This window comes from Fomitopsis serialis (genome assembly GCF_022376445.1).
Source record: "Fomitopsis serialis strain Sig1Antser10 chromosome Unknown B0H18scaffold_1, whole genome shotgun sequence".
NCBI lineage: Eukaryota > Fungi > Basidiomycota > Agaricomycetes > Polyporales > Fomitopsidaceae > Fomitopsis > Fomitopsis serialis.
The window spans coordinates 1-21,600 of NW_025954961.1; the positions used below are offsets into that span (position 1 = coordinate 1).

The following is a 21,600-nucleotide window of genomic DNA, read 5'->3' on the forward strand; positions in this document are numbered from 1 at the left end:
TCTTAGTTCTAGGGCTGCTGCCAATTCTCTCATGCACGTCTTCCATGGAATTATGCATCAGCAGGTGCAACAAATCGACACCGGGTTGTGGGGTTCGCTACAGTATGTGTTCATCGCGGCCAGAACACGGTCACGTGCAGACGAGACGCGTGTAATTTACTGTACACCTACATGTGCGGATCTATCGTACAATTGCAAGAGAAACAAACCACCACTAACGGTGTACCACAGGTGTGTGACACCCTCTAGCCCGACAGGCGACCATCTCAAAGGACGGTCTCGGCATACTGCGTCAGGCCAAAACTTTCCAGCACCTTTGCTCCGTGCGACAGGAACAGCTCCCTGCCTCCGCCATACTCGACGTTGACCACTACCGCGCGCATCAGCACCACATCCCGTCGTGAGTCAAGACACAACCAGTCCACTCACCGCTCTGCGCCGCCTTCAGCCACCTCTTCGCCTGCACCACATTTTTCACCTCCGCCCTATACCACACCGCTATCCTTAGCATCGCGAGCACGCCCCTCTCCACATCCATACACCTCGAGAGGTCAGTCACGTCCACCGGCAGCGTGTCCTTCTGCCTCCGCTTCAGGGCCGCCGCCGTGGTGTCGCGCCGCGTCGCGTCCGTCATGACGAACCCTGGGACACGAGCGCCCGGACGGTCGTCTCCAACGCCTCCGTCTGCGTCGCGACGTCCGCGCGGAGCTTCTCCCCGATCGAGTGGACCACCCGCGCGAGCGCCGGGCGGTACGTCCCCCTCGCCTCCGCGTACGTCGCCCGTAGCGCCGCCTCGAACCCGCGCAGGCGGTCCATCGGCTCCTGGAACAGCGGCCCCGCCGTCAACCCACGGACCACCGCCTCCCGCCGCCTCAGCGCGTCCGCGCCGTCCGCCCTGTCCAGCACACAGAGCGCGCACTCACATTCCCAGCCCGCCGGGAAGTACCGCTGCAGCGCCTTCGCGCGCTCATGGTACCCCTTGTCTGGGGAGACGTACGGCACCGTCACCTCCTCGCCCGCCCGGATCGGCGCGACGGCGCGCACGGCGAGGATGTCCCCGAACACCACCACCCGCGCGTTCCCCGCGCAGGAGTGGTTCAGGAGCGACGGCAGCAGGTGCAGCGCGTTGGGCGAGTGCCACATGTCGCCGTCCTCGGCATATTCGTAGCCGGCCAGATGGAGGGAGCACTGATCAAAGGAGTTGTACAAGCAGATCGCCTCGAGACGGCCGACGTCGAGGTTGATTGTTGGCTCGAGGGGCTCCACGGGTCGCAGATCGAGACGCGAAGGGGGAGAGGTCACTGGAGGCAGCGGATAGTCCGGGCCTGCGTAGAGGTGCAAGACCTGCGCGTAGACGTCCGGGTTTCCGTAGATCGTCTGCGCCGCCTTGGCGATGTTGGCGCATTGGGAGCGCGTCATGAAGCTGGAGGTCTTGCAGTTGAGGGCGGTCCGCCACATGTCAGCGCGGAGGTCCCCTCTGCCACCATTGAGATTGCCTTGGAGACCATCTTGTAGCATTGGTTGAGCACTGCTTCCGTACAAGACTTCCTGAGTTAGGGTGACACGTACCAAGAGCTCCCCAGCCGCGATATCCTTCGTTGCCACAATACCTCGCCCGTGGCCGGGCACGTCCTTGACTTCCACAGGTCCAGTATAGTCTGCAGCATCCAATCTGCTAGTTCGCTGGGACTCCTCAAACAATTTCGCCCAGTCGTACTTTCCCGTCGAGCTCTCACGTAACCGATCTTCGCACCGGCGGATCCAATTCGCGTCTTCAGCGTTGTTGGTACTAGACCCCCGATGTTGCTGGAAGAGCTGCCTAGCGATTGCATAGTTGCGCCTACCGTACTCCGCACGCGCCGCGCGGAGGAGAGCTTTGTTCCGGAGCGCAGGGGGCAGTTCAGACGCGACCAAGACAGAGCGAGCATCATGTAGGGCACCAGAGAAGAAGTCGAGGCGCATATACGCTTCTGCGCGGTTCAGCCGGAGTACCAGAGAGCCCGGGTTGATCTTGAGCCCACGAGAGTAAGCCAGAGCAGCAGGGAACCAGCGAGAGGCCTTGAAGTGCTCGTTCCCCTGCAGTCGCCAGTAGTCGTCGGTTTGCAGTGTCTCTAGAGGTTCCGGGAGACTCGTATACGTTGTTGTCTCGAAACGCGTACCGGGAAGCATCTGCCTGTACGGTGCGAGTGGCACGATATCAGTGGGCGATTCTACGCGGACGAGCGGCTTGTCGCTCTGTTGTGATGGCATTATGACCGGTTCTCGGACGAGGAGCACGGTACCTTTGGGGAATAGAAGGTCGATGTCTTGCGGAGAGGCATCGAAGGTGGTCGGGTAGTTGTAGAAGGAAAAATCGAAGGCGTTTCCTTCCTCGTCTTCCACGACTGTCTGCATAGCGTAGAACGATGCTACACCAGAGTCAGCGGAGTGCAGGATCTAAACAGAAGGATTACACACTGCAGGGCGCGATGATACGGCATCGCAGAGAACGGCCCTATACAGAGTATGTCAAACGAGGATTACGTGGACTGATCGACGTTTGCGCACAGTGGCGGGCCGACGCAAAAACATGTCCGACAGCAGTACTGGAGCGAGGTCAGAGCATTCTAGGAACAATATCGGTAGCGTGCGCACTTGGTTCCAGCTGATCCCATGGTGCCTTACTCGAGTGCTTCGAAAAGCCAGTCACCTTCACAATGGAACGAGATTGGCCCTTCTCCAGCTGCGTAGCGAATTGTTTGTCTTGGTCCCTGCGCGCAGCAACCTGAGTCGCTATAAGATAGGTTCGCGGCGATGCCTTAGGTATTATGTACTGTGGACCGCCACCGCCTTCAAACCACGCCTTGTATCCGACCGCCGCCACCTCTTGTTCCTCCGGCGACATCGCCATCTTCAGCCGGAGCAGCCCGCCGTTGCCTTCCACGTACTTGCTGTCCTCTTCGTCGGTCGTGCCATCAGTGGGCGGGTTGAATTTGGTGCTCATTTCAGCCAGAACGTCGCCGATGGTCTCCGGGGTGGCGCCTAGGTCGGCGGCGAGGTTGATCATGTCTTCGAAGTTTACCGACTGCGAGTCGATACCATAGTCCTCGGGAACGAGGCCCATTTGCACCAGGTGCATCAGGTGCATAGCCAGCGCCATTGCGAGAGTGCGGTGTCAAGTCGATGGGCGAGGTCGGTGGCGGTCAAGCCCTGCACGCTGCTATATATGCATGCCTGCACGCGCAGAAGAAGACGCTTATCACGGTATGCACCCATCGCCTAGTTCGATCGCGGCAGCCACCGAGCGAGGAGAGTATTGTTCTCCACAGTACCCCGCACAACGAACAATAGAGCCAGAGTTTGTCTCTTATATGGGCCTCATGCCCTATAGTACACATACAGTACAGGATGCCTCGGTGCTCCCACAGCGACCTTCACGTGTGAGCTGACCTGAGAGCTTCAAGTACTTGAGTCTCTCGGTGCTTTCACAAATTCGACGACGCACCTTCAAGTTCACAGCAAGCCTCACGCGCTGCCCGACAGCTCACGCACGCGACCGACCTCCTCTCCATCCGCCCGCACGATGCCCACCCCCTTCTCCTTCAACTGCGCAGCAGCCTTCTCCCAGCCCTCCTGCCCGCCAACGCTCCTCGTCGCCTCCTCAACCACATACGTCTTCCACCCCTCCTCCGCACAATCCACCGCACTATGGAACACGCAGTAGTCCCCCGCCAGCCCCGTCACAAACACCTCCGTCACCTCATGCCCCCTCAGCAGATCCGCCAGCTCGCTCACCGCCGACGCGAGCGGCGGGTCGCGCAGCGGGCTCCGGAACGCAGAGTACATCTCCACGCGCGGATCCGTGCCCTTCAGCACGACGCGGTCGAGCCTGTCCGCGGCGAGCTCGCGCACGAGCGCGTTCCCCGGCGTGCCCGCGACACAGTGGTCCGGCCACAGCTGCGTCTCGTACGTCTCGCGCGCGTTCGCGGGGTTCGTGATCGTGGTGACGGACGTGTACGGCTCCGCGTCGGGCCCGTGGTTCGACGCGAAGCTGACGTGGTTCGGCGGGTGGTGGTCCTTCGTCGCGATTTTGAGGACGAAGGGGAGGGCGAGGAGGTCGTTGATAACGGGGACGACCGCCCGCCCATCGGGAACAGCGAGAGCACCGTTCTGAGCGCAGACTCGGCGTCAGTACGTCAGATTGCTGGAGTCATAGAGAATGTTTGTACGCGTGGGCAAAAGTCCTCTTGGACATCCACGATGAGGAGCGCAGGACGAAAGGCAGTTGCGGACATGGCAGACGGGAGATAAGGATGAGATCTTGAAAAATGCGCAGTCAAGGTACGGAGCGGTGAGCACAGACGCTCCTCTGTCAGTGTCAGATTATATGAGACGCGAGTAGCTATACATAGCTAGAGTTCTAAGATACAGCAAGTATAAGCACTAAACAAGATGGCCTGCGTGTCAGTATACAGGATGCGAGCCGCGTCTCGCTATGATGCACCCGCCGTCTCCGCCCACTCCTTGCTGCCCATCTGCACAAGCCGAGAGCAACACCGCGCAAAGGCAAACAGCTCCTCGTCTCCGCTGAAGATCGAGCTTGAGATGACCATGTCGCCTGGCAACCCTGCGATAAGTGCGTGTTCAGCCCGAGGCTCCGCTGACGTTTCCTAGCTATGCACTCACGAGATCATCCATCATCTGCCGCATCTGGTCCGACACAGCTCCGCTAGCATCGTTCGCGTCTTCCGTGAATATTTGAGCGATTGGTACCTCGGAAGTAACGAAAATCTTGGCCTTGCTCTCGTAACAAGCTACAATGTACCCTTCATCAACGCTGTCACTTGACGGGCAGGGGCAGGGGACCGCATACCATCAATGAAGGTGATGAACCTCCTCGCCTTGTCCTTCTGGCTCATACCCATCTTTGGCACGTCCAGAATGAATATCGTCTTGAAGTTCTTCACGATCTCCAGATAGTCCGCCGCGCTCAACGGCATCCCGCACAGCTCGTCGAAGCGAAACTTCGCCACCGTGCTCGAGCTCTCCGGCACGGTGATAGTGCGGCCCCACGTCGTGAGCTTGCGGTTGTGCTGCACGGGGTCGGACGGGTCGGAGGTGAGTGCCTTGAAGATCTTCTCGACTTCGGCTTCGTTCTCGGGCGTGAGCGGGTCGTAGTACACATGGGAGAGCGTGCGGGGTATCCGCCGGTAGTCTGTGAGTTCGTCAGTGATCGCCGGGCGCATGGGAGTATTTCGAGGTTCACCTGTGCCGGAGTCGAGGTCCGTGACGTCGAACTGGGTCTTCAGAAGCTCAATACAAGGAACGAAGCTTGATCGTTGGATCCCATTCTTATATAGCTCATCTGGATGTCGACTGAACAACCAAATCAGCGTCATGGTACATACGAACCGGCATAACCCACTTGGAGGTAATGACGCAGATGACACCATGGTTCAGCAGGCGCTCGAACAGCTGCCTTAAGATCATCGCGTCCGCGATATCGGTCACCTAAGGAGCCGTTTGAGTTCCCTGTCCCCCGACATCTGTGACATTGCGTACCTGGAACTCATCAAAGCAGAGGATGTATGCCTCGCTCGCAAGCTCCCGTGCAACAGGGCCAATAATGTCGCCTCCCTGGTACCCGAGCTTCGCCTTCGTTGCGTGCACCGCTTGTGCACGTCGATCATGAAGGCGTGGAAGTGCACTCGCCGCTTGCGCTTGATATGTGGCGGGATGCCTCGTAGAAGAGGTCCATGAGCATGGTCTTGCCAGTCCCGACATCGCCATAGAGGTACAGGCCCTTTGGTCTGTTCTCGGTTGACGCTGCGCTGTGCTCGTGCTCTGACCGGCGGAGGAAGCGAGCAAACTGGAGACTGTAAGTGATATTGGATTGCACGGCGAGGACTGCGACTGACCAAAGATGGACGCGGCTGCTCATGAGGGACGGTGGTGGTTGGTAGGTCGCGACCTCGTCATGGAGCTTCTGCAACTTCCCGATGATCCTCTCCTGATGTGCGTCGTATCGCAGGACACCGGAGTCGACGAGCTTGTGGTATCTCGCTAGGGGTGATGATGTTGCTGTAAGCGTGAGATGTCCCTCTCACTCCTGCCACCCGATATGGACACCACCTTGCTCCGATTGCGACTGCGGTGCGTACTTCGCCTGTAGAATGGAGGCTTCGCGCCCGTCGAGGCCCTGCCTCTCGGCTGTCCGATCGGCTGCTAATGAGGAATTGAGCCGTCTTCTGTGAGCGATCGACCGGTGAACGATAGAACGAACAGCGAGGCGGCGGTACGGCAGAGCAGTCAGTCGGTGTTGGGAGGAGGCGATGTATGGCCGTAGACTGAACACGAGCCGCATCTTGCTACGAGCCTAGTTCGCGGTCAGCCCAATTATAGGATGAGCCTGGAGTGTTTACGGAGCCCCTGCGAGGACCAGCTCCCTACGAGGATCAAGATGTCGCGAAGGGTCGGCCGACGCTGCGTGACAGGCGGTCCAGGAACACGTGAAATGCACTCCGTGAAGATCGGGCTTGTCGATCGGGTTGGCGCGGAACGCCGCCACTCTCACCCGCAGTCCGAGTCGAGGCACTGGCTGGCCGAGTCGCACCAGGAGATCCGCACATAATGAACGCTGTGTACTTCATTCCGAACATCCCGAGAGTCCAGTTCCGTGTGATTGTAACTACTGTTCGAACAACTGTCACAACATACATAGAAGTACAGTACTTGCTGATACAAGCAAATATTAGTGAAATAAAGCACAAAATGAGATCACAACTTCAGTCAAAAACGCGGCTTGTCCGTGCACCATCGAAAAATATCTTGCTGACCGGCTGTTTCTGTGTCCGTGGGCGCAGCCGGCCTGTCCGCACGGTAAGATGCCTGATCGAAATCGCCGCGACCGATAGATCGACCTCCTGCACGGCCTTGAGAGCTCGGAGGTGCCAGCAATGCAGGTGAAGCGGACGGAGTGATATCCTGCTTGATGGTCTGTACATCCATTCAGCGTTGTGACGATCGGTGAAGAGAGCTCGTCTTACCGACTCAGATTCACTACGAGGATGTTCCTGGGGCGAGACCTTCGGCGCAGCTTCCCTGGTCTTCTCATCTGCATCGTGCACGTCCAGAGCCGCTTTCTACAATGCAAGTGAGAAGGAGAACACTTGACGACAATAAGGGCACATCACCTGCAATGAAGATGAGAATGATAGAATGAGACCAAAGAACTCTTCCGGCTTCGGCGTGTCTTGGGCATCAGGATTCTCCCCATAGAACGCAAGAAGCGAGCGGAGTTCGTTGTCCAAGGCCACAGCCATGTTCTTCAACGCGTTCACACTAGGGCACCTGTCTTCACGAAAGGCTAAAATACCGGGGTTAATTTCGCCGATGAGAGCAGAGCAGAGGAAGAGTTGCGCACCTGCATTACTGCAACAAACCTGTCGCCAGGTGCCTGAGGCGTGCCCTGCATCGCGCGTATCTCTTCAGTGACACGCTTCATGCCTTCTACCAGGGATTGCACGGAAGCGCTGAGCGTCTGCACCGACACTGAGAAGAGCCGACGAGCGTAAGTAATCGTCGGAACTGAGGACGACGCATGTTGTTACCTCGCGCCGCGGCTTCCAGATGGGGCATGTCTTCAACGAAGAGAACAAGATTCGCATCGCTCCTCAGTAGCACCTTCGCCAAATAATGTAAGAGCGTCGGACAGTCAGAGCCGCCCTTAGCTGTCCTCGTCTCTTTCATCTACTCTCAATTAGTCGGGTGCAACATCTACGTAAGATTTCAAGCCCACCTTTGACAACGCCTCTAGTTGGAAGCCTCTCGCGCCACCTCGGAATGTCGACCCATTCAAGGCATTACCGACAGCGAGAACAGCCTTAGAAGATCAATGCTTTAGTGAAGAATCGCGGGCACCTATATCTCCTTTACCTGGAGGACGGTCTTGAACCTAGAGGACGAGCGTAGTTCGTGGGATGCATTCCGAACGATGTTGAGCTCGGGCCGGATCTCTTCGATCTCCAGTTCCAACTTCTGTCGGTAGAGCATACAATCCAATCGCTGCGACAACCTCGGTATCGACATGATCTAAGAGGTGCCAGTCAATCAACAGAGGCGATCCGTCGGGTTCAGTATAATCTGACCTGGTAGAAGTACTGATCCGCCTTAGCCAGCTTGGTGACATCGCCGAAATCTCTCAGCCTGGCGACCTACCGTGATCGTGTCGTCAGACCTGATGTCGTACGCCAGATGTTTACAAATACCTCTTCAGTCGTTGGCAATTGTCGACCGATGGCCCTCAGGTCATCAATCGACAACTTGCTATCATCAAGCGTGAGGAGGGCAAGACGAATATCAGGCAGCTCCCTCTTGATGCCAGACAACATGATGGCTATACACGACACGTCAGACAATAGTCAGTGGTCAATCCCAGCAAAATAGTCGCTCACCGACATTGTTCGCCCGAGTAATATCCAACAGCGTCGTCACCGACTGCTTCCGCGGCGACGTCACTGACATCTGCGACGGGCTCGCAGGCGAATTGTCAATAGCGAAAGTCGCCTCCAGATCCGCGAGGTCGAATGGCGCATCCGACTGTATCTGTGTCCATACCGTAGACCCCAGTACGGGAGCGGAGAGCTTGTTCCAGAAGAACGGTTTGAGACGCTTCGCCGGTTTGTTCACTTGGAGCGGACGCCTGTAGGCTGATGGTGGCGGCGGGGGACCGGGCGGTGGTGGAGGACCGGGAGGTGGTGGTGCAGCACTTGGTGGAGGTGGCGGCGGCGGCGGAGGGGCAGGCGGCGAGAACGATGCAGGAGCACCAGATGCAGGAGAGGTTGGTGGTGGCGGCGGTGGTGGCGGTGGTGGTGGTGGCTGCAGGACAGTGGATTCGTGCCCATTGACGAGTCCTGGTGGGCTAGCCGGTGGTGGTGGTGGTGGTGGTGGCGGCGGCGGCGGCGGTGGCGTCGACGCGAAGGTTGTCGGCATCGTCTCTGCGACGGAAGAAGTTAACGCTGGGGATCAGAACGTGGAGGGGGCGGGGGAGGAGGTGGGGGAGGAGGCGCAGCAACAGCAGGTAGACCTGGGATGCCATTCGAAGTGGCAGCAACCGACCAAGTCTTGGGTGGCCCAGGGGGCGGTGGCGGCGGAGCGACCTGTCGCTTGAAGGTCGATTCCGTGATGTACTTCGGTTTGGCCGCAAGCAGGGTTTCCAATTCTTGTATCTTGGTCCGTAAAGTGAAAATCTCCTCATCCTTTTCCGTCAGGCTGGCAATCGCACGCGTAGCCATCATCTCCGCGTCGATTTCAGCTTCCTTTGACTCCTCTCTCGTCTCTTCTCGTGAGCGAAAACGAGAGTATACGGATTCGAGGGCACGCTTCAAATAAACGATCTCCTTGCCCTTCATACCTAACGAGACTTCAAGCTCGCCGTTCTGCGAGGAATCAGTGATATTGCTAGCATGGTTTGGATGCTTTACGACGCACCTGTATCTTGAGTTTCGCGATTTCCTCCATTAGAGCGTTCCATTTGACTCGGTCACGCTCACGTTTGGCGCGCTCGTCCTGCTCATTCGTTTAGACCATTAGACCATGAACCTGATTGGAACGAGTGAACACCCACTGCGTCTCGACCTTCACTAGGATTCTGGGCTTTCAACCTCTCCAATTCGGCCTGGAGTTGCGAGGCTTCTTTCTCCTTCTGGACAAGACGTTGTACGACGCCATGGAAGCTCTGCTTCGACTACAAGGGATGAGCTGGAGGAATGAGACGGTTTCAGGATGCCATACCTCGGTAGCCAGGCTACTACCGCCACGCACGCCAGCCGCTGGACCTGAACTGAGAGCTCTTAGGGTCTTGATCTCAGCAGCATGCTCAGCATCTGGTTCCGCAGCTCGCTCCTCTGAGGGTTAATCTCAGCCAGCCATTAGTCCGCCGAGGACGAGAGTATTACCTCTTGACTCAACGAATCGACTCCAGCACGAAGCGACTCCAGCTCCTCGACAGGATGGATTCGTGTCCTTCAAGAGGTGCTCTGACCTCCAGAATTGACCGGTTACGTGCTGAACAGATGCAATGAACTGTTTAAACATGGTATCCAGCTACCTTCGCTAGGAACGGAATCAGTATGAAGTCACGGTGAGCGCAATATGTGCATACAGGTCACTCAGAGTCGCTACTCCTCAGCAACTTGTCAACAGTGATGAGCAAATCGCCCTTCAGTTGACTGGGATGTCAGCTGTCATACACACAAACAACTAAGCGAAGAGCTCACCTATCGAGATCCCTCTCCACGAGCGAACTCAAAGCACTCAAGATCTGCAGGACAGTCGCATAGAGTGTCTGATCATCCCGTGCCGCGTGTAGCAAGTGTTCGACCACTGGCTCAGAAGTGAATGTGGATGGTCATCGCCTACGAGATTACGTGCGCGCTCCCGCATGTCCTCCTCGTCTTCGAACTTCTCCTCGGTATATACGTCGAGCTGGGTGACCAAGGAATCTGGAGGTTTAATGTACCGTAGTGTCTAACGAGCAAGTTATACAAGGCGTCGAGTGCATTATCCTGAAACACATACCACAATCACTTCATTCAACCCGCGTCGACCAAACTCTTCTCTAAGGAGTATACGATCCTCCAGAGCGTCAGGACAGTTGGTCAGAGCATTGATCAGGGCCATGGATGCGGTCCGAGCTTCCCATACACCATCCTCCTCGTTGGTGTAGCCGAACTCGTTCGTGATCGTCCCGTCGTCTGTGATCTCTGGCAAACGAAGCGAAGCAATGAGCTCCTGGAAGCGGAACGCCTCCTCAAACTCCACTCTGTAATCCGACATGGCAGCCAAGACTGCCTTGTGGCCTTCGGTCAGCGAGAGAACGCATATTGCCGCCAGGACCTCGGAAGTCAGCGTTCGAAGTCGAATAGAGGAGCCGTGGAGTGAGTAGGCGATATGGGTTATAAGCGTCGGTGATCTGAGCACTTCGCTGAAACCGGGCTGTGAACCATAATGAGCAACGCTGGTTCATAGTGACAAATTGGATTTACCTCAGTATTCAGCAAGACCCGCAGGCACTTGATGATTTCCAACAGTACAGTCTCCTCGATCTCGGTCAGCTTCTTCCGCTTCCCGCCCTTGCTCACAAGCCCACCCAGCAGCTTTCCAATAGCGTCCATACCATTTTCCTCACCAACAAACTCCTCTACCCAAACCAGACTCGCAGTGGAGAGGTGCACGCGGAGGGAGATGAGGTGCTTCACGAGCTTCATGTCCGTAGCCCTCCCGCTGCGAATGCCGTCAGCATACCACTTCGGAGTCTTCTCTATCTCCTTTGCTCCGGAGACAGCTCCCTTCTCCCCGCCCGATGACGTCCACCAACTACTCCAGAGACCGCCTGTGGACTGCGGCTGTAGTGTCGCCGTCGTTATACTATCGGCTTGCGACTTCGCGGAACCAGCTGAGTCTCGCCGTCTGTGACTGAAGTCGCCGCTTGCACGCAGATCAGGACTCGACGTAGGGGACCCGGCACTTCCCCAGTAGCAATGGAGAGGCGCTTCATGAAGCCCGAATCGCCTGTCAGTTGAGGGACTAGGCGTGGTAGAAATGCTGCTGCACTGGCGGGTCCGTATGTGGATGGCAGTGCGGTATGCATAGCGGTCTGCCTTGCACCAGCAGCTCGTGACATGGTCGAACTGCGAGATACAGCTTGATTGCGAAGTAGAATCTGCTTCTTCTCCAGCGGAAGTTGGTACATGGGCTCCCGCTTAGCCCCCTTGAACCCTAGTTCGTCCTATACCACAAAATCAGTTCTTGCGGTCCAGTACTCGCAACCTACGTCAACTTACGAGTACATGTTCAAACTCGCGTTCATCAAAACCATTCGTTTCCTGGTCTTCCATCTCGAAGGCATTGCCTACTATAGTCCCGCCAGTATGTTGTTCGACCAGCTTGGGTTCGCTGACAGTCTTCTCTTTCGCGGCTATTGTCCCGATATGAGCCTCGGGACTAGTCGGTCGCATCCAGCCATCAAATATGCTAGAAAACCTGTTTTGCGAGATCGACGCACGCCAGTCAGCGGTCATACTAGAATTCGGGCTTGCCGGTGCCTCCGGTTGTGCAAGTTCTTTCTGTTTCGCTGTTCCTTCTGCTTCATCGCTCTCTTCGGCTTCCTCGAGGTCAGCGAGCCGTCTGATAGTATCCTCTGAGGGTTCGGTTGATGTGGTAGATACTTGTCTGCTCTTCGACCTGCGATACCACTCGTCTGGGACACAGAAACGGAAACTGCGAGACGCGGTAGACGGAGATGAGACGAAAGGGTTGGGCTAGAGGGTGATTCTAGGATGCTCGATAATGTACTCGTAAATGGCAGCCTGGATGATTCTATGACATGTGTCCATTCAGCGACTAGTAGAGCATTGGGAATAGTGCTCACTTTCCGCGTCCTCTTGAGCCCATACCTCCTCCAGTACATAGTCCAGGGTACCACCTCCCGGAATCGGAAGTGCTTTCATGAGCCCTAGCTGTTCGACCACTTGGTCAACGCCTCTCGAACCGTCATGGTTCTCGAGAGGAATAGCTTCCACTGGAAGCCGTCATGTATCTCAGGGACGCGTAGGAAAGTGCATATGAGTGCGAGGAAGGGATGAAGGGATACCAGCCGTAGCACCGGAGTGTGTAAATGCGATGTTAGCGGGAACGCTGAGAAGTGCCGTTCGGAGCGCGGGTGAGGGGAAGGCGCATCAAGCAAAGGAGCCACAAGGTCCGAAGGAGGCACAATCCCTGGAACAGCCAGGCTCAGCCGAAGCCACACCATAACATTGAACTGACCTCACCGTTTCCTAGCTCCTCCAACTCTTCCTCTGTCCACTGCCGACCATTGCGCTCGCTACGTATCTTCTGCAACGCCCAGCCAAAATCCTCCAGGTCTCCGAGCACTTCGCGGCCGACTTGTGGGTCTTGAAGGAGAACGCCCGTTACTTCCTGGACAGTTGCAGACGCTCCGACAGTCGCAAAGTGTAGTGATCCAGAGGGCAAAACAGCAGGAACGATCAGCGCATCATCAGGCATGTTGCTTGGTAAAGGCCTCTGCTGAGACCGCAAGAGTGCATACGCGCGGAATGAGGACCAAGGTTCTGGGCTGGGCTGTGAATGTATGCTTCTGGCTCCCAGGGTGCGCCGAAGCGTGGATTAAACGAGGATGTGTAGAAGAACGAGTGCCTGTGTAGGGATTGATCAAGGTGTCGCTCAGATGTTAATAACGGAGGTCGAGGGGAAAAACAGAGGCTGAGTAGCTCGACCGCAGTGAAGCTATCCACGGCCTCGAAGTGGTCGCGTTTGGGTCGCGTTGCGCGCAATGCTCAGGCTGCAGCTGATCCGGAGCTGATCTTCCCCGCAACGAAACGGGTCTCGTGATGCTGTTGACCAAAGCCGATCCAGTTTCGTTTCATCTCTGTCCGCCTTTGGATCGACTGTACCGCAGCGTAACCATGAATGAGCCTCATGAAATGCAGAATCCGAGTCCCACTCGCTCTCCTCCTACATATAACCCGGTGCAATAGTGTGATCCAGAAAGCAATGCTGACAATGACAACAGGACAATGCAGAGGCGACACAGGCCGAGACTGTCTACGATACCGATATGCTCATGGCCATACTCCCTGGTCTATACGGGCTGATGCTCATTCCCCCAAATGACTCTCCCAAACCGTCTGCTTCGTCCACCTCACCAGCAGCAGCCTTCCCTCCTACCATGGAGACCCCGTCAAATCTACGATCCTCGGCTGCATGTTCGTCTTCCTCTTCGTCATCTCCATCCTCGTCGTCTTCATCTTCACCATCGTCGATAGCCACGGCAGACCACTCCCGGTAAACACCCTGTATATAAGATCTGGACCGGGGTAGCTTGTATGGGTCGAACGGGAAGAATGTGTTGAGCTCCGTCGTCATCGAGTGGCCGAGCATGGCTGGATGCATAGTAGAGCGCTTGGAGCTCGGTGCACCGTGAACTCCTGGGGTGGGAGGCTGAGGCGCATAATCAGATCGACGATTCGACTCCATGATGGTGTAGCAGTAGAGGAAGTCCGTGGCGTGTGCGACACGAGCGAACTGCATCACGACGTTTGAAGAACAGACCTGCAAAGCACGTTCAGCCTCAGCCCTCTGCATTTAATAACACGCCCACACATACTTGAGAGGGTTCAGCTCTGATTGTATGACTCGCTGCAGGATTCTCAGCTCCGCCATCCACTTCTTCGCGGGTCCGCTCGCTGCCGATGTGAATTCGTCCATGTCTTCGTGATCCTCAAGGAGATCTCTCCACCGGAAACAGAAGATCAGAACACAGCCTGTGCCACAGCGTAGAATATGCTATGATGTGCCATACTCGGTGGCGCTGCGCCTGCAGTATTGACCGCGTCGAAGATGTCGAGCCTACTCCGCAAGAAGTTGCATAGGCACGCGACTACCCTTCGAGCACTTTCCCGGTCAACGAACTGCGCGCGGCTGACAAAGCTTGCGATGTAGCTTGCCGCTGCAGCGCGGGTGACTGCTGGCTGGTCCTCTTCCAGAAGCGATTTTGAGACCAGCATGCCTTGGAAAAGGTCGCTGAACTCGGGATCGAGCGAAGAGTACCAAAAGACCAGGAACTGCGTGTAACGAGACTTGAAGGTGCGAAGGATGGTGCGATCGAAAATAGAGAGGAGCATATGGAACTGCTGACGGCGCAATATTCGCCCTCTTCGAAAACAGTAGGTGATGGCGGACGGAAGGGTTCCAGAGGAGTCAATGGTGAGTCGGAGCGAGACGATGGTGTGCCAGGCGTTGACAGGTGAAGGGCAGGAGTTCGGCGTGTACTGGCTGAAGTGGTCAATAAGTTCTTCAAGATGCATCTAGCTTGTCGACCATCCTTGAACATGTTGAAGTCGGTCGGGACGTCCTCGACTTGATTCGCGTCGTCGTCGACATCCCCCCTGCATCAGATGACAGGTCGCTCAGATTGTCACCATCGCCATCCTCGTCGTCTTCATCGTCAGACTCCTCTCCTTGACCATTACGGTATCGAATGGGTCTAGCTCGAAGACGCCTTGCTGATCCTCCTCTGCAGCCTCTCCTCGAGCTCTTCGAGTTCCACTTGGATCTCAACCTGCGGTGCTCAGTTGAGACGCTAGCACTACATGTTTGACAAGAGAGACGCACATCGATTTGTATAGCCCGGTCAACTATCGTCCCCAAGACACCCTCCGCAGCTCCGGGCAATAATCCGTTACTTTGAGCATATTGCGGATGTATGTGATCTGAGCAGCTTGGCTCTGCCGCTTATGCGGGAAGCTGCGCACCAACAAGGATGCAACGTTGACGGGAGTGTGGGGATGAGAGAGTAATGTGCTGCAGCAGATAATGTATTCGATCATATACGACTCGCGTGTGAGTGGGCGTGTAGACGTCGAGGGCAACCTTGAATCCAGGGCTTGTAGGCCAGACTCTATGAGGCCGTCAAACAAATGCCTGGGATCCTGGAAGGAAGTACGCACGGTAGGTGAAACCGTGCGCAGTTTTTCCAAGCACGAGGGACAGATACTCGGGGCGTGCACTGACAAGCATGCCGATGAAGGCGGTGTACGACTTCACAAACGTAGTGTCCATGACCGTCCATGGCATATTTACGATTGCTTCCACAAGGGCAGAGTGGCAACGCTCAAGTCGAGAGACAGCGTGTGACAGTGCAAGGATCCAGTCCGGAGTTGAGGCAGGGGCGAGGATGCGTCCACCGTACTCTTCTTTGGGTTGAACTGGTCGACCAGTTCATCAAATGATTCACTAGTGCCCTGCTTCTATGTCAGAAATGCGCACAAACAGGCTATGTGGCTCACATTCTTCTTCTGCTGTAGGGCGTTGTTCACGAACACGAGGTAACCACGCTGCCTATACTGTTCATCTGCACGGCAATGAATTTCCTATGTCGCAAGCATAAGTATAAAAACGTACCCTGTTTTACCCGAGAGTTTGTTGCGATAGGCCTCGAGACGTATAGGGACGATGAGGACGACCTCCGGGACGGTGCGTCTGGACGCTTCTTGAAGTTCTCCAGAGGGTCAACGGGCTTTTGCTGCGACTCCATGTAGCGGAGGTTCGAGGTAACTGGCCCGGCCCTTGGCTGCCTGACGTTGAACTGGGACAAACGGGAGTGAGGTTCCATTGTCGGCAGACAGCCCGAGCGAGATGAGCAACTGGGAAGACGCACCGGAGAGCAAGGATGCAAAATTGGCTGACTAAGCAGTCAGAAGCGCCGTTTCAGATGGCATCTCACGCTCACCAGATCCAGATCGCGATTGGTGGGCACCCGGCACCGATCGACTCCTGCTCGACAACAACTTGAAAGCGCCCATTCACTACCTCCTGCATAAGTACATGGCCTCAGTGGCTGCTCCAGGCCCCCTCGCTGCTTGCGCCCCCATCCGCATCACTCCTCCGCTCACCGGTGCCGACGAACAGAATGACGACGTATTGGGTGACGACGAATTGACTGCCTGTGGACAGATTGCCGATGAACAGAGCGACGAGGAATTCGGCGACGAGGAGATCAGCGACGATGAACAGAGCTCCCGTAAGTGGCGGAGTGCACGTTTCCAAGGCACCTTGCCGCTGGCCCTCTCTGCTCGCGTCCCGCTCGAGGTCTTCGAACTCGTCATGGATGCGATCGAGCATCAGCCCACGTTGGTCGCCGTCGCGCTGGTCTGCGCGGCATGGTACCCTCGAGCGATGCGCAACCTCTACTACAATCTCGAGATTCGCGGCCGGAAGACATTCAACATGCTGTTCAAGCAGTGTCGCGCGTCACCACGCGTCAAGCAGTGGCTCGCAGGTACATGCAAACTGGTGGTAGATGAGGTGGGTGCTTACTCCGACGTGTGTAAAAGGACATCCCTGAGCACCAGGACAAACATTAGAGCAAATGGGGGATGATGGCATCCACGCAGCGTCGAAAGAAGAACAAAAATGACAATCGCTTCCTTCACGCACTACCGTCCGGGCTCGCTAGTCTGATGCCTCGTGTACAAACCCTTCACATCCGATACGGAAGTCTTCGTTTCATTCGCACAGACTTTTTCCTCGCCCTGTCGAAGTTCGAGTCTGTCAAGTCATTGACGCTCGGATTTTGTCAACTTAACAACATCTCGCAGCTACGGCGGATTGTGTCTGCCTTCCCCCAGCTTACAGACCTCACGATGGATAACGTTGCGTTCACTCAACAAGGTTCGGTCGGTGACGCGGGAGCCTCACTATTTCAGCCACCATCTCACACGCGTCTTCGACATCTTGCCGTCAACGTGGACAATGAGCTCATGGCGACGTTCCTTGACTGGATGACGCGCTCAGGCTTCTGCGCCTCACTTGCGGATCTGGAAATCCTGTTCAATGATCGTCCCATATCGCGGACTCTCCCTAGCAAACTTCTCGAAGTGGCAGGGGCATCGTTGACCCGTTACTGTGAGGGATACCGTGGCAATGGTCATGACCGTAAGAGTCCCTTTGCCTTGCTTAATAGACTTTGTCTTTGATGTACATGCACAATTTAGGTCGTCACGGAAATCTGTTGCAAAACACCGCCTTGCGATCCTTGCAATTCCAGCTGATAATCAGCAGACACAAGGCCGAAGACCAAGGGCGTCGCGCGGTATGGATCAAAGCAGCGGACGAGCTACATGGCATCTTCTCCACCATTCGAAGCCGTCAGCTCGAGCACATCGAGGTCCACGTTGACGTTCGCCTCGATGGCAGCACTCTCGGGTCTGGGCAGTCTAGCGACGTCCACGAGAAGCTCGACCTGCGGGACCTGCACAAGGTCATGAGCCAGCCATACTTCGACGCATTGAAGGATGTCGAGGTGAAGATGAACGTTTTCGGTATACGTACCCCTCAGGCCAACTCGAATGTGGACGAGTTCCGTGACATATTACAGCCATGGTCTGCCCGTGGCATAGTCACCTTCGGGAGGTACTGAGTGAACTCTCAACATTGCACGCGTGAGTGAGCCCGTTTGCACACACGCGTCTCAGGTCTCAGTTTTGTCTCCCGTTCAGCCATTGAACGATGCACAGGAATCACCATGCTGAGGGTGTGATACGTCGTTCGATCGGTACAGACGAAGGTGGCGACAACGAGGCATCGTCACCGTCCGTACGGAGCGTGCATCGATGCGAGGAAATCGGTCGTTCGCAATCGGTTGTCTGGCTCCAGTTTATCTAGGGTCTGTAACAATGATCGGGTTAATAGCTATTGGACGAAGTGGCGAGTCGCGTTTGGTAAGAACTTACATATGTATTTACCAGGTTAATCGGACGAGAGAGAGCACGAGCTAAATCTTCAAGTAAACAGCTGCCCGAGCAGGGAGCCTCTGGGTGTGCGTTGATTGCGCAGTATAGGTCCGACGTCACGGTGGTGGTTGGTAGTAGTAAGTTGTGTGGGTACAGTACTTCGTTAGCTCGGCCATTGGCTGGATATAGACTCAGACGCCCCACAGCGGTTCTCGCGAACTTACTGTGATTGTCTTATCTTTTGCCCACGTTGTGCAACGAGGGGTGAATTCGTCGCGCTCACTGGGCTCTGGCTACCATCATGGCATACCGAAATGTCTGGCTGGACTGTGATCCAGTGAGGCGTGATGTGACATAGATGATGCATTCACTCACCAGAGCGTATACAGGGGCACGATGACGCCACCGCGATACTGCTGGCAGTCCATGCTCCAGGAGTGAAACTGTTAGGCATTTCTACGGTGAATTTCGCTTTCGTATCTCACAGACGTGGTAGTCCGCGGTGCTGAAAAACCAACAGGTGCATGGCAATGCAAGCGCAGAAAATACAAACAACAACGCCGCGCGGTGTCTCTACGCCTTTGCTGCTCCGCAGGACATCAAGATCTACCCAGGGGCTTCTAAGCCTTTGATTCGGCCGACGAGACATGACCCCGAGATTCACGGCATTGATGGACTGGGAGGTGTGGAGGGACTTCCACCAGGCACATACAAGGCCGTTCAAGAACGGCTGAAGCACCCAGGACGTCCACCAAAGGCCATCGATGCCATTGCTAGGGCGGTCGAGGACACCTGGAAGGACGGCTCGGGTGACAAGGTCACGATTATCTCGTCTGGTCCGATGACCAACATAGCTCTCTTCGTGAGCGTATTTCCCGAGCTGTTGAACGGCATAGGTGAGGAACCTCATCCACACTGCACATACGTGGAACGATAGTTAAGAGCACTAGAGGAGTTTGTCTTCATGGGTGGCGGTGTTGGCATCGGTAATCGCTCTGCGTCGGCTGGTACGTGTCCATACGTTCTCTAGCCGTTCGAGGAGTCATCGTGCTTATCGGATGTCAGAATTCAACATATTGTGCGATCGTGAGTCCCTGCGCATGCACCGCGGGCGTGAACTATGGATGACCCATGTTATCCATCTACAGCTGAAGCAGCTCAGATTGTGCTCGACGTCCCAGTGAAGAAGACGATGATACCTCTCAATGTCACCCACACAGCGATTGTGACACAGGAAACCCTTCACAAACTGCTCTCACCCGATGCCCCATACTCCCCCAATGTCGCGCCAGCTAAAGCATCCACGAAGCTACGCCACATGCTATGGACGCTCATCTGGTACTTCGCAGAGTCATACAAGTCCACGTTCGGCTTCATGCACGGCCCACCCCTGCATGACGCACTCACCATCGCATATGTCTCTAATCCAGAGATGTTCAAGTGCAAGAGGTACCGGGTCGATGTCGAACTAAGCGGGACGCACACTGCGGGCGAGACAGTAGTGGACATATGGAGTTATCAGGCATGCGACGATTCATGGGGGCGTGACGGGAAGAATTGTATGGTGGCGGAGTCTCTAGATGTGAGTACGATGAATTCTGTTGACGTTCAAGGCTGACAGAGAGCAGGTGGCTGGTTTCTTCCAGCTCTTCCTCGAATGCGTTTCTCGGTGTGATGCGGTCTCTCCACTGAACGAATGATTGTCCTTCCGTATAAGACGAGCATAGATATGGATCACCGCTTGAGAACATTGTAGGACGCGGCCACTGGGTTCTGACCAAGTTGTCTACATGTCGTCACCGAATATATCGATAGATTGCCTGACTGCACCAGAGCTATCCACTAGCAGATTGTCCTAATGAACAAGCTAAGTGGCCGTGCTATGTATTTAGCTTGACGCGATCACTTACTGAACAGGACGAGCCAAGGGCAGCGTTTCCAATCCATCCAGGCTCCCAATAATCTATGTTGTTGCATGAGACTCAGCACTTTAATAGCATGATCTGATCCTCACAGATGCCCTGCCCCAGACCGTCGGGGAGGCCATTCAAGACACTCTTGATGTCACCGGTCCATTCCTCTTGTCCCTGAGCCGAGATGGGGATCTCGGGCTCGCTGAGCGTCACACCGGAGCAAACGGCCGGCCAGTTGGTCTCGGCGACAACGACAGGCTTATCGAACTCGTTGACCAGGTTCGTCAGCGAGGACGAGAGGTTCGCCAGTGTTGCATTCGTGCCGTAGAACGGATAGAACGACACACCCATGATGTCAACCTCCGACTGTGTCAGCGCGCCTTGGATACCAAAGACACCTTCCCAGAAGTATTTCAGGTCGGACCAATCCCAGCCATTCGCGAGATGGACGAGTATTTTGGGCGAACCGGCTGAGAGACCCCCGTGGATGGCTGAGTTCAGGAGCTGGGAAAGGCCATCGAAGCCATTAACCGAAATCTCCCCGACGGGCCATAGCAGCCCGTTGTTAATCTCATTTCCGACCTACGGACGCACCAACAGGTCAGGCGGCTGACTCGGATGCTCGAGGTCTGTGTACGACTGACCTGGAGTATGTCAACAGGCGTCCCTTGATCCGTGAAGGCTTGTACGACGCTTTGCGTATAGCTGCCATACAGTCAGAACACTGCTGCACTGACTGGGAACGACTGCCGGTGCCAGGGCTTACTCGTATATCTGAGTGTTCAGTCGTGACAGTGTTGTTGGCCATGCGGATGGAATAGCTTGATGGCCAGGATCCGCCCCTGAGAGTAGTAGTGAGTCATGGCGTCATTCGCTTGAAAGATACCCTACATGTGTCGCTGTAGTGAAGATCGACGTGAAGTGTCAATCCCGCATCCTTGACACGTTTGCCCATTGCAAGCGCGTAGGTCAAGTTGTACTGCCCGGCGGTCCAGATCCGCACGCGCGCTGTGTTCATCCCGTTTGCGACGAGAATGTCCTCAAAGGGTATGACGACACCATTCTGAGAGTACTCGACGCCAGAATCCTCGACAACGATGAGCGAAGAGATGTCGGCCGCTCGATAGGTCAAAGCCGATGCGACAGCGACGAGGGCTGCGAACAAGGAAGCGGCCGCACGCATTTCGCTGTTTAAAGGGCCATTGTGTTCGTGCAGGATTTATACCGTTGTGTGATTACCTCCACAAGACTGGAAGTTGTGACTATCGGTCAGCTGTTGTAGCTGGGCGGGCCGTCGCAGAGGACCAGCATCCTTAATTCCGGGGTATGACTCTGTCAGCAACCATGGACATGACCCAGACAATGCGGGGGAAAGTCAGATGCTGGGAGGTGCCACG

At 55.8% G+C, this 21,600-nt stretch overlaps 8 protein-coding genes across 8 annotated transcripts; 2 read left to right on the forward strand and 6 right to left on the reverse strand.

Moving 5' to 3' along the window:
* Positions 1-167: 167 nt before the first annotated feature.
* B0H18DRAFT_965005 (uncharacterized protein) lies at positions 168-3,200 on the reverse strand. Its single transcript, XM_048043227.1, has 7 exons — positions 2,635-3,200; positions 2,548-2,585; positions 2,458-2,494; positions 1,566-2,408; positions 652-1,475; positions 430-589; positions 168-370 (listed from the first exon to the last, which is right to left on the reverse strand). Exons 1-7 carry the CDS (start codon positions 3,137-3,139, stop codon positions 267-269), a joined length of 2,511 nt encoding a protein of 836 aa, XP_047900810.1. The 5' UTR covers positions 3,140-3,200; the 3' UTR covers positions 168-266.
* A 19-nt stretch (positions 3,201-3,219) lies between these two features.
* Positions 3,220-5,225, reverse strand: B0H18DRAFT_965011 (Isochorismatase-like protein; the record flags this gene model as incomplete). Its single annotated transcript, XM_048043228.1, has 5 exons — positions 3,220-4,149; positions 4,209-4,299; positions 4,325-4,346; positions 4,374-4,391; positions 4,853-5,225. The coding sequence occupies 5 exons, from the start codon at positions 5,223-5,225 to the stop codon at positions 3,505-3,507; spliced, it is 1,149 nt and encodes a 382-aa protein (XP_047900811.1). The 3' UTR covers positions 3,220-3,504.
* Positions 5,215-6,442, reverse strand: B0H18DRAFT_35 (AFG1-like ATPase-domain-containing protein). The gene is made up of 4 exons (XM_048037691.1): positions 6,112-6,442; positions 5,898-6,060; positions 5,542-5,848; positions 5,215-5,490 (listed from the first exon to the last, which is right to left on the reverse strand). Exons 1-4 carry the CDS (start codon positions 6,341-6,343, stop codon positions 5,341-5,343), a joined length of 852 nt encoding a protein of 283 aa, XP_047900812.1. The 5' UTR covers positions 6,344-6,442; the 3' UTR covers positions 5,215-5,340.
* A 322-nt stretch (positions 6,443-6,764) lies between these two features.
* Positions 6,765-13,044, reverse strand: B0H18DRAFT_1080803 (uncharacterized protein; the record flags this gene model as incomplete). The annotated part of the gene is made up of 24 exons (XM_048031280.1): positions 6,765-7,121; positions 7,173-7,329; positions 7,422-7,530; positions 7,590-7,728; positions 7,778-7,861; positions 7,915-8,070; positions 8,127-8,192; positions 8,247-8,374; positions 8,433-8,975; positions 8,996-9,416; positions 9,469-9,546; positions 9,605-9,724; positions 9,772-9,855; positions 9,936-10,002; positions 10,257-10,366; positions 10,399-10,506; positions 10,558-10,974; positions 11,025-11,440; positions 11,500-11,767; positions 11,823-12,258; positions 12,288-12,357; positions 12,410-12,497; positions 12,530-12,756; positions 12,810-13,044. 24 exons carry the CDS (start codon positions 13,042-13,044, stop codon positions 6,765-6,767), a joined length of 4,884 nt encoding a protein of 1,627 aa, XP_047900813.1.
* Positions 13,045-13,471: 427 nt separating this feature from the next.
* On the reverse strand, positions 13,472-16,187 carry B0H18DRAFT_965024 (RNA polymerase I-specific transcription initiation factor RRN3-domain-containing protein). The gene is made up of 12 exons (XM_048043229.1): positions 15,961-16,187; positions 15,846-15,910; positions 15,744-15,800; positions 15,507-15,669; positions 15,327-15,360; positions 15,243-15,303; positions 15,172-15,213; positions 14,939-15,012; positions 14,740-14,828; positions 14,317-14,710; positions 14,161-14,290; positions 13,472-14,109 (listed from the first exon to the last, which is right to left on the reverse strand). Exons 1-12 carry the CDS (start codon positions 16,169-16,171, stop codon positions 13,603-13,605), a joined length of 1,827 nt encoding a protein of 608 aa, XP_047900814.1. The 5' UTR covers positions 16,172-16,187; the 3' UTR covers positions 13,472-13,602.
* Positions 16,188-16,383: 196 nt separating this feature from the next.
* Positions 16,384-17,977, forward strand: B0H18DRAFT_1112192 (uncharacterized protein; the record flags this gene model as incomplete). The annotated part of the gene is made up of 3 exons (XM_048032782.1): positions 16,384-16,863; positions 16,923-17,493; positions 17,553-17,977. The coding sequence occupies 3 exons, from the start codon at positions 16,384-16,386 to the stop codon at positions 17,975-17,977; spliced, it is 1,476 nt and encodes a 491-aa protein (XP_047900815.1).
* Positions 17,978-18,591: 614 nt separating this feature from the next.
* B0H18DRAFT_1112193 (nucleoside hydrolase) lies at positions 18,592-19,990 on the forward strand (the record flags this gene model as incomplete). Its single annotated transcript, XM_048032783.1, has 7 exons — positions 18,592-18,627; positions 18,680-18,751; positions 18,787-19,186; positions 19,241-19,297; positions 19,356-19,376; positions 19,439-19,872; positions 19,919-19,990. 7 exons carry the CDS (start codon positions 18,592-18,594, stop codon positions 19,988-19,990), a joined length of 1,092 nt encoding a protein of 363 aa, XP_047900816.1.
* An 86-nt stretch (positions 19,991-20,076) lies between these two features.
* Positions 20,077-21,386, reverse strand: B0H18DRAFT_866434 (arabinogalactan endo-1,4-beta-galactosidase; the record flags this gene model as incomplete). Its single annotated transcript, XM_048039783.1, has 6 exons — positions 20,077-20,145; positions 20,201-20,253; positions 20,305-20,785; positions 20,848-20,908; positions 20,970-21,045; positions 21,095-21,386. The coding sequence occupies 6 exons, from the start codon at positions 21,384-21,386 to the stop codon at positions 20,077-20,079; spliced, it is 1,032 nt and encodes a 343-aa protein (XP_047900817.1).
* Between the last annotated feature and the right edge of the window lie 214 nt (positions 21,387-21,600).

Excerpts from the sequence above, each read along its gene's own strand:
- B0H18DRAFT_965024 (XM_048043229.1), bottom strand. The coding sequence starts at position 16,171 with ATGGAACCTCACTCCCGTTTGTCCCAGTTCAACGTCAGGCAGCCAAGG. Across the intron at positions 14,829-14,938 it reads TCATCTGATGCAGGGGGGAT|TACACGCCGAACTCCTGCCC; the intron begins GTCGACGACGAC and ends CACTTCAGCCAG. Across the intron at positions 14,110-14,160 it reads AGCTGAACCCTCTCAAGTAT|GTCTGTTCTTCAAACGTCGT; the intron begins GTGTGGGCGTGT and ends CGTGCTTTGCAG.
- B0H18DRAFT_965005 (XM_048043227.1), bottom strand. The coding sequence starts at position 3,139 with ATGGCGCTGGCTATGCACCTGATGCACCTGGTGCAAATGGGCCTCGTT. Across the intron at positions 2,495-2,547 it reads TTTTGCGTCGGCCCGCCACT|GGCCGTTCTCTGCGATGCCG; the intron begins GTGCGCAAACGT and ends TACTCTGTATAG. Across the intron at positions 1,476-1,565 it reads GGCTGGGGAGCTCTTGGTAC|GGGACCTCCGCGCTGACATG; the intron begins GTGTCACCCTAA and ends ATGGTGGCAGAG.
- B0H18DRAFT_35 (XM_048037691.1), bottom strand. The coding sequence starts at position 6,343 with ATGCGGCTCGTGTTCAGTCTACGGCCATACATCGCCTCCTCCCAACAC. Across the intron at positions 6,061-6,111 it reads GCAGTCGCAATCGGAGCAAG|CAACATCATCACCCCTAGCG; the intron begins GTGGTGTCCATA and ends TCACGCTTACAG. Across the intron at positions 5,491-5,541 it reads TCTGCTTTGATGAGTTCCAG|GTGACCGATATCGCGGACGC; the intron begins GTACGCAATGTC and ends ACGGCTCCTTAG.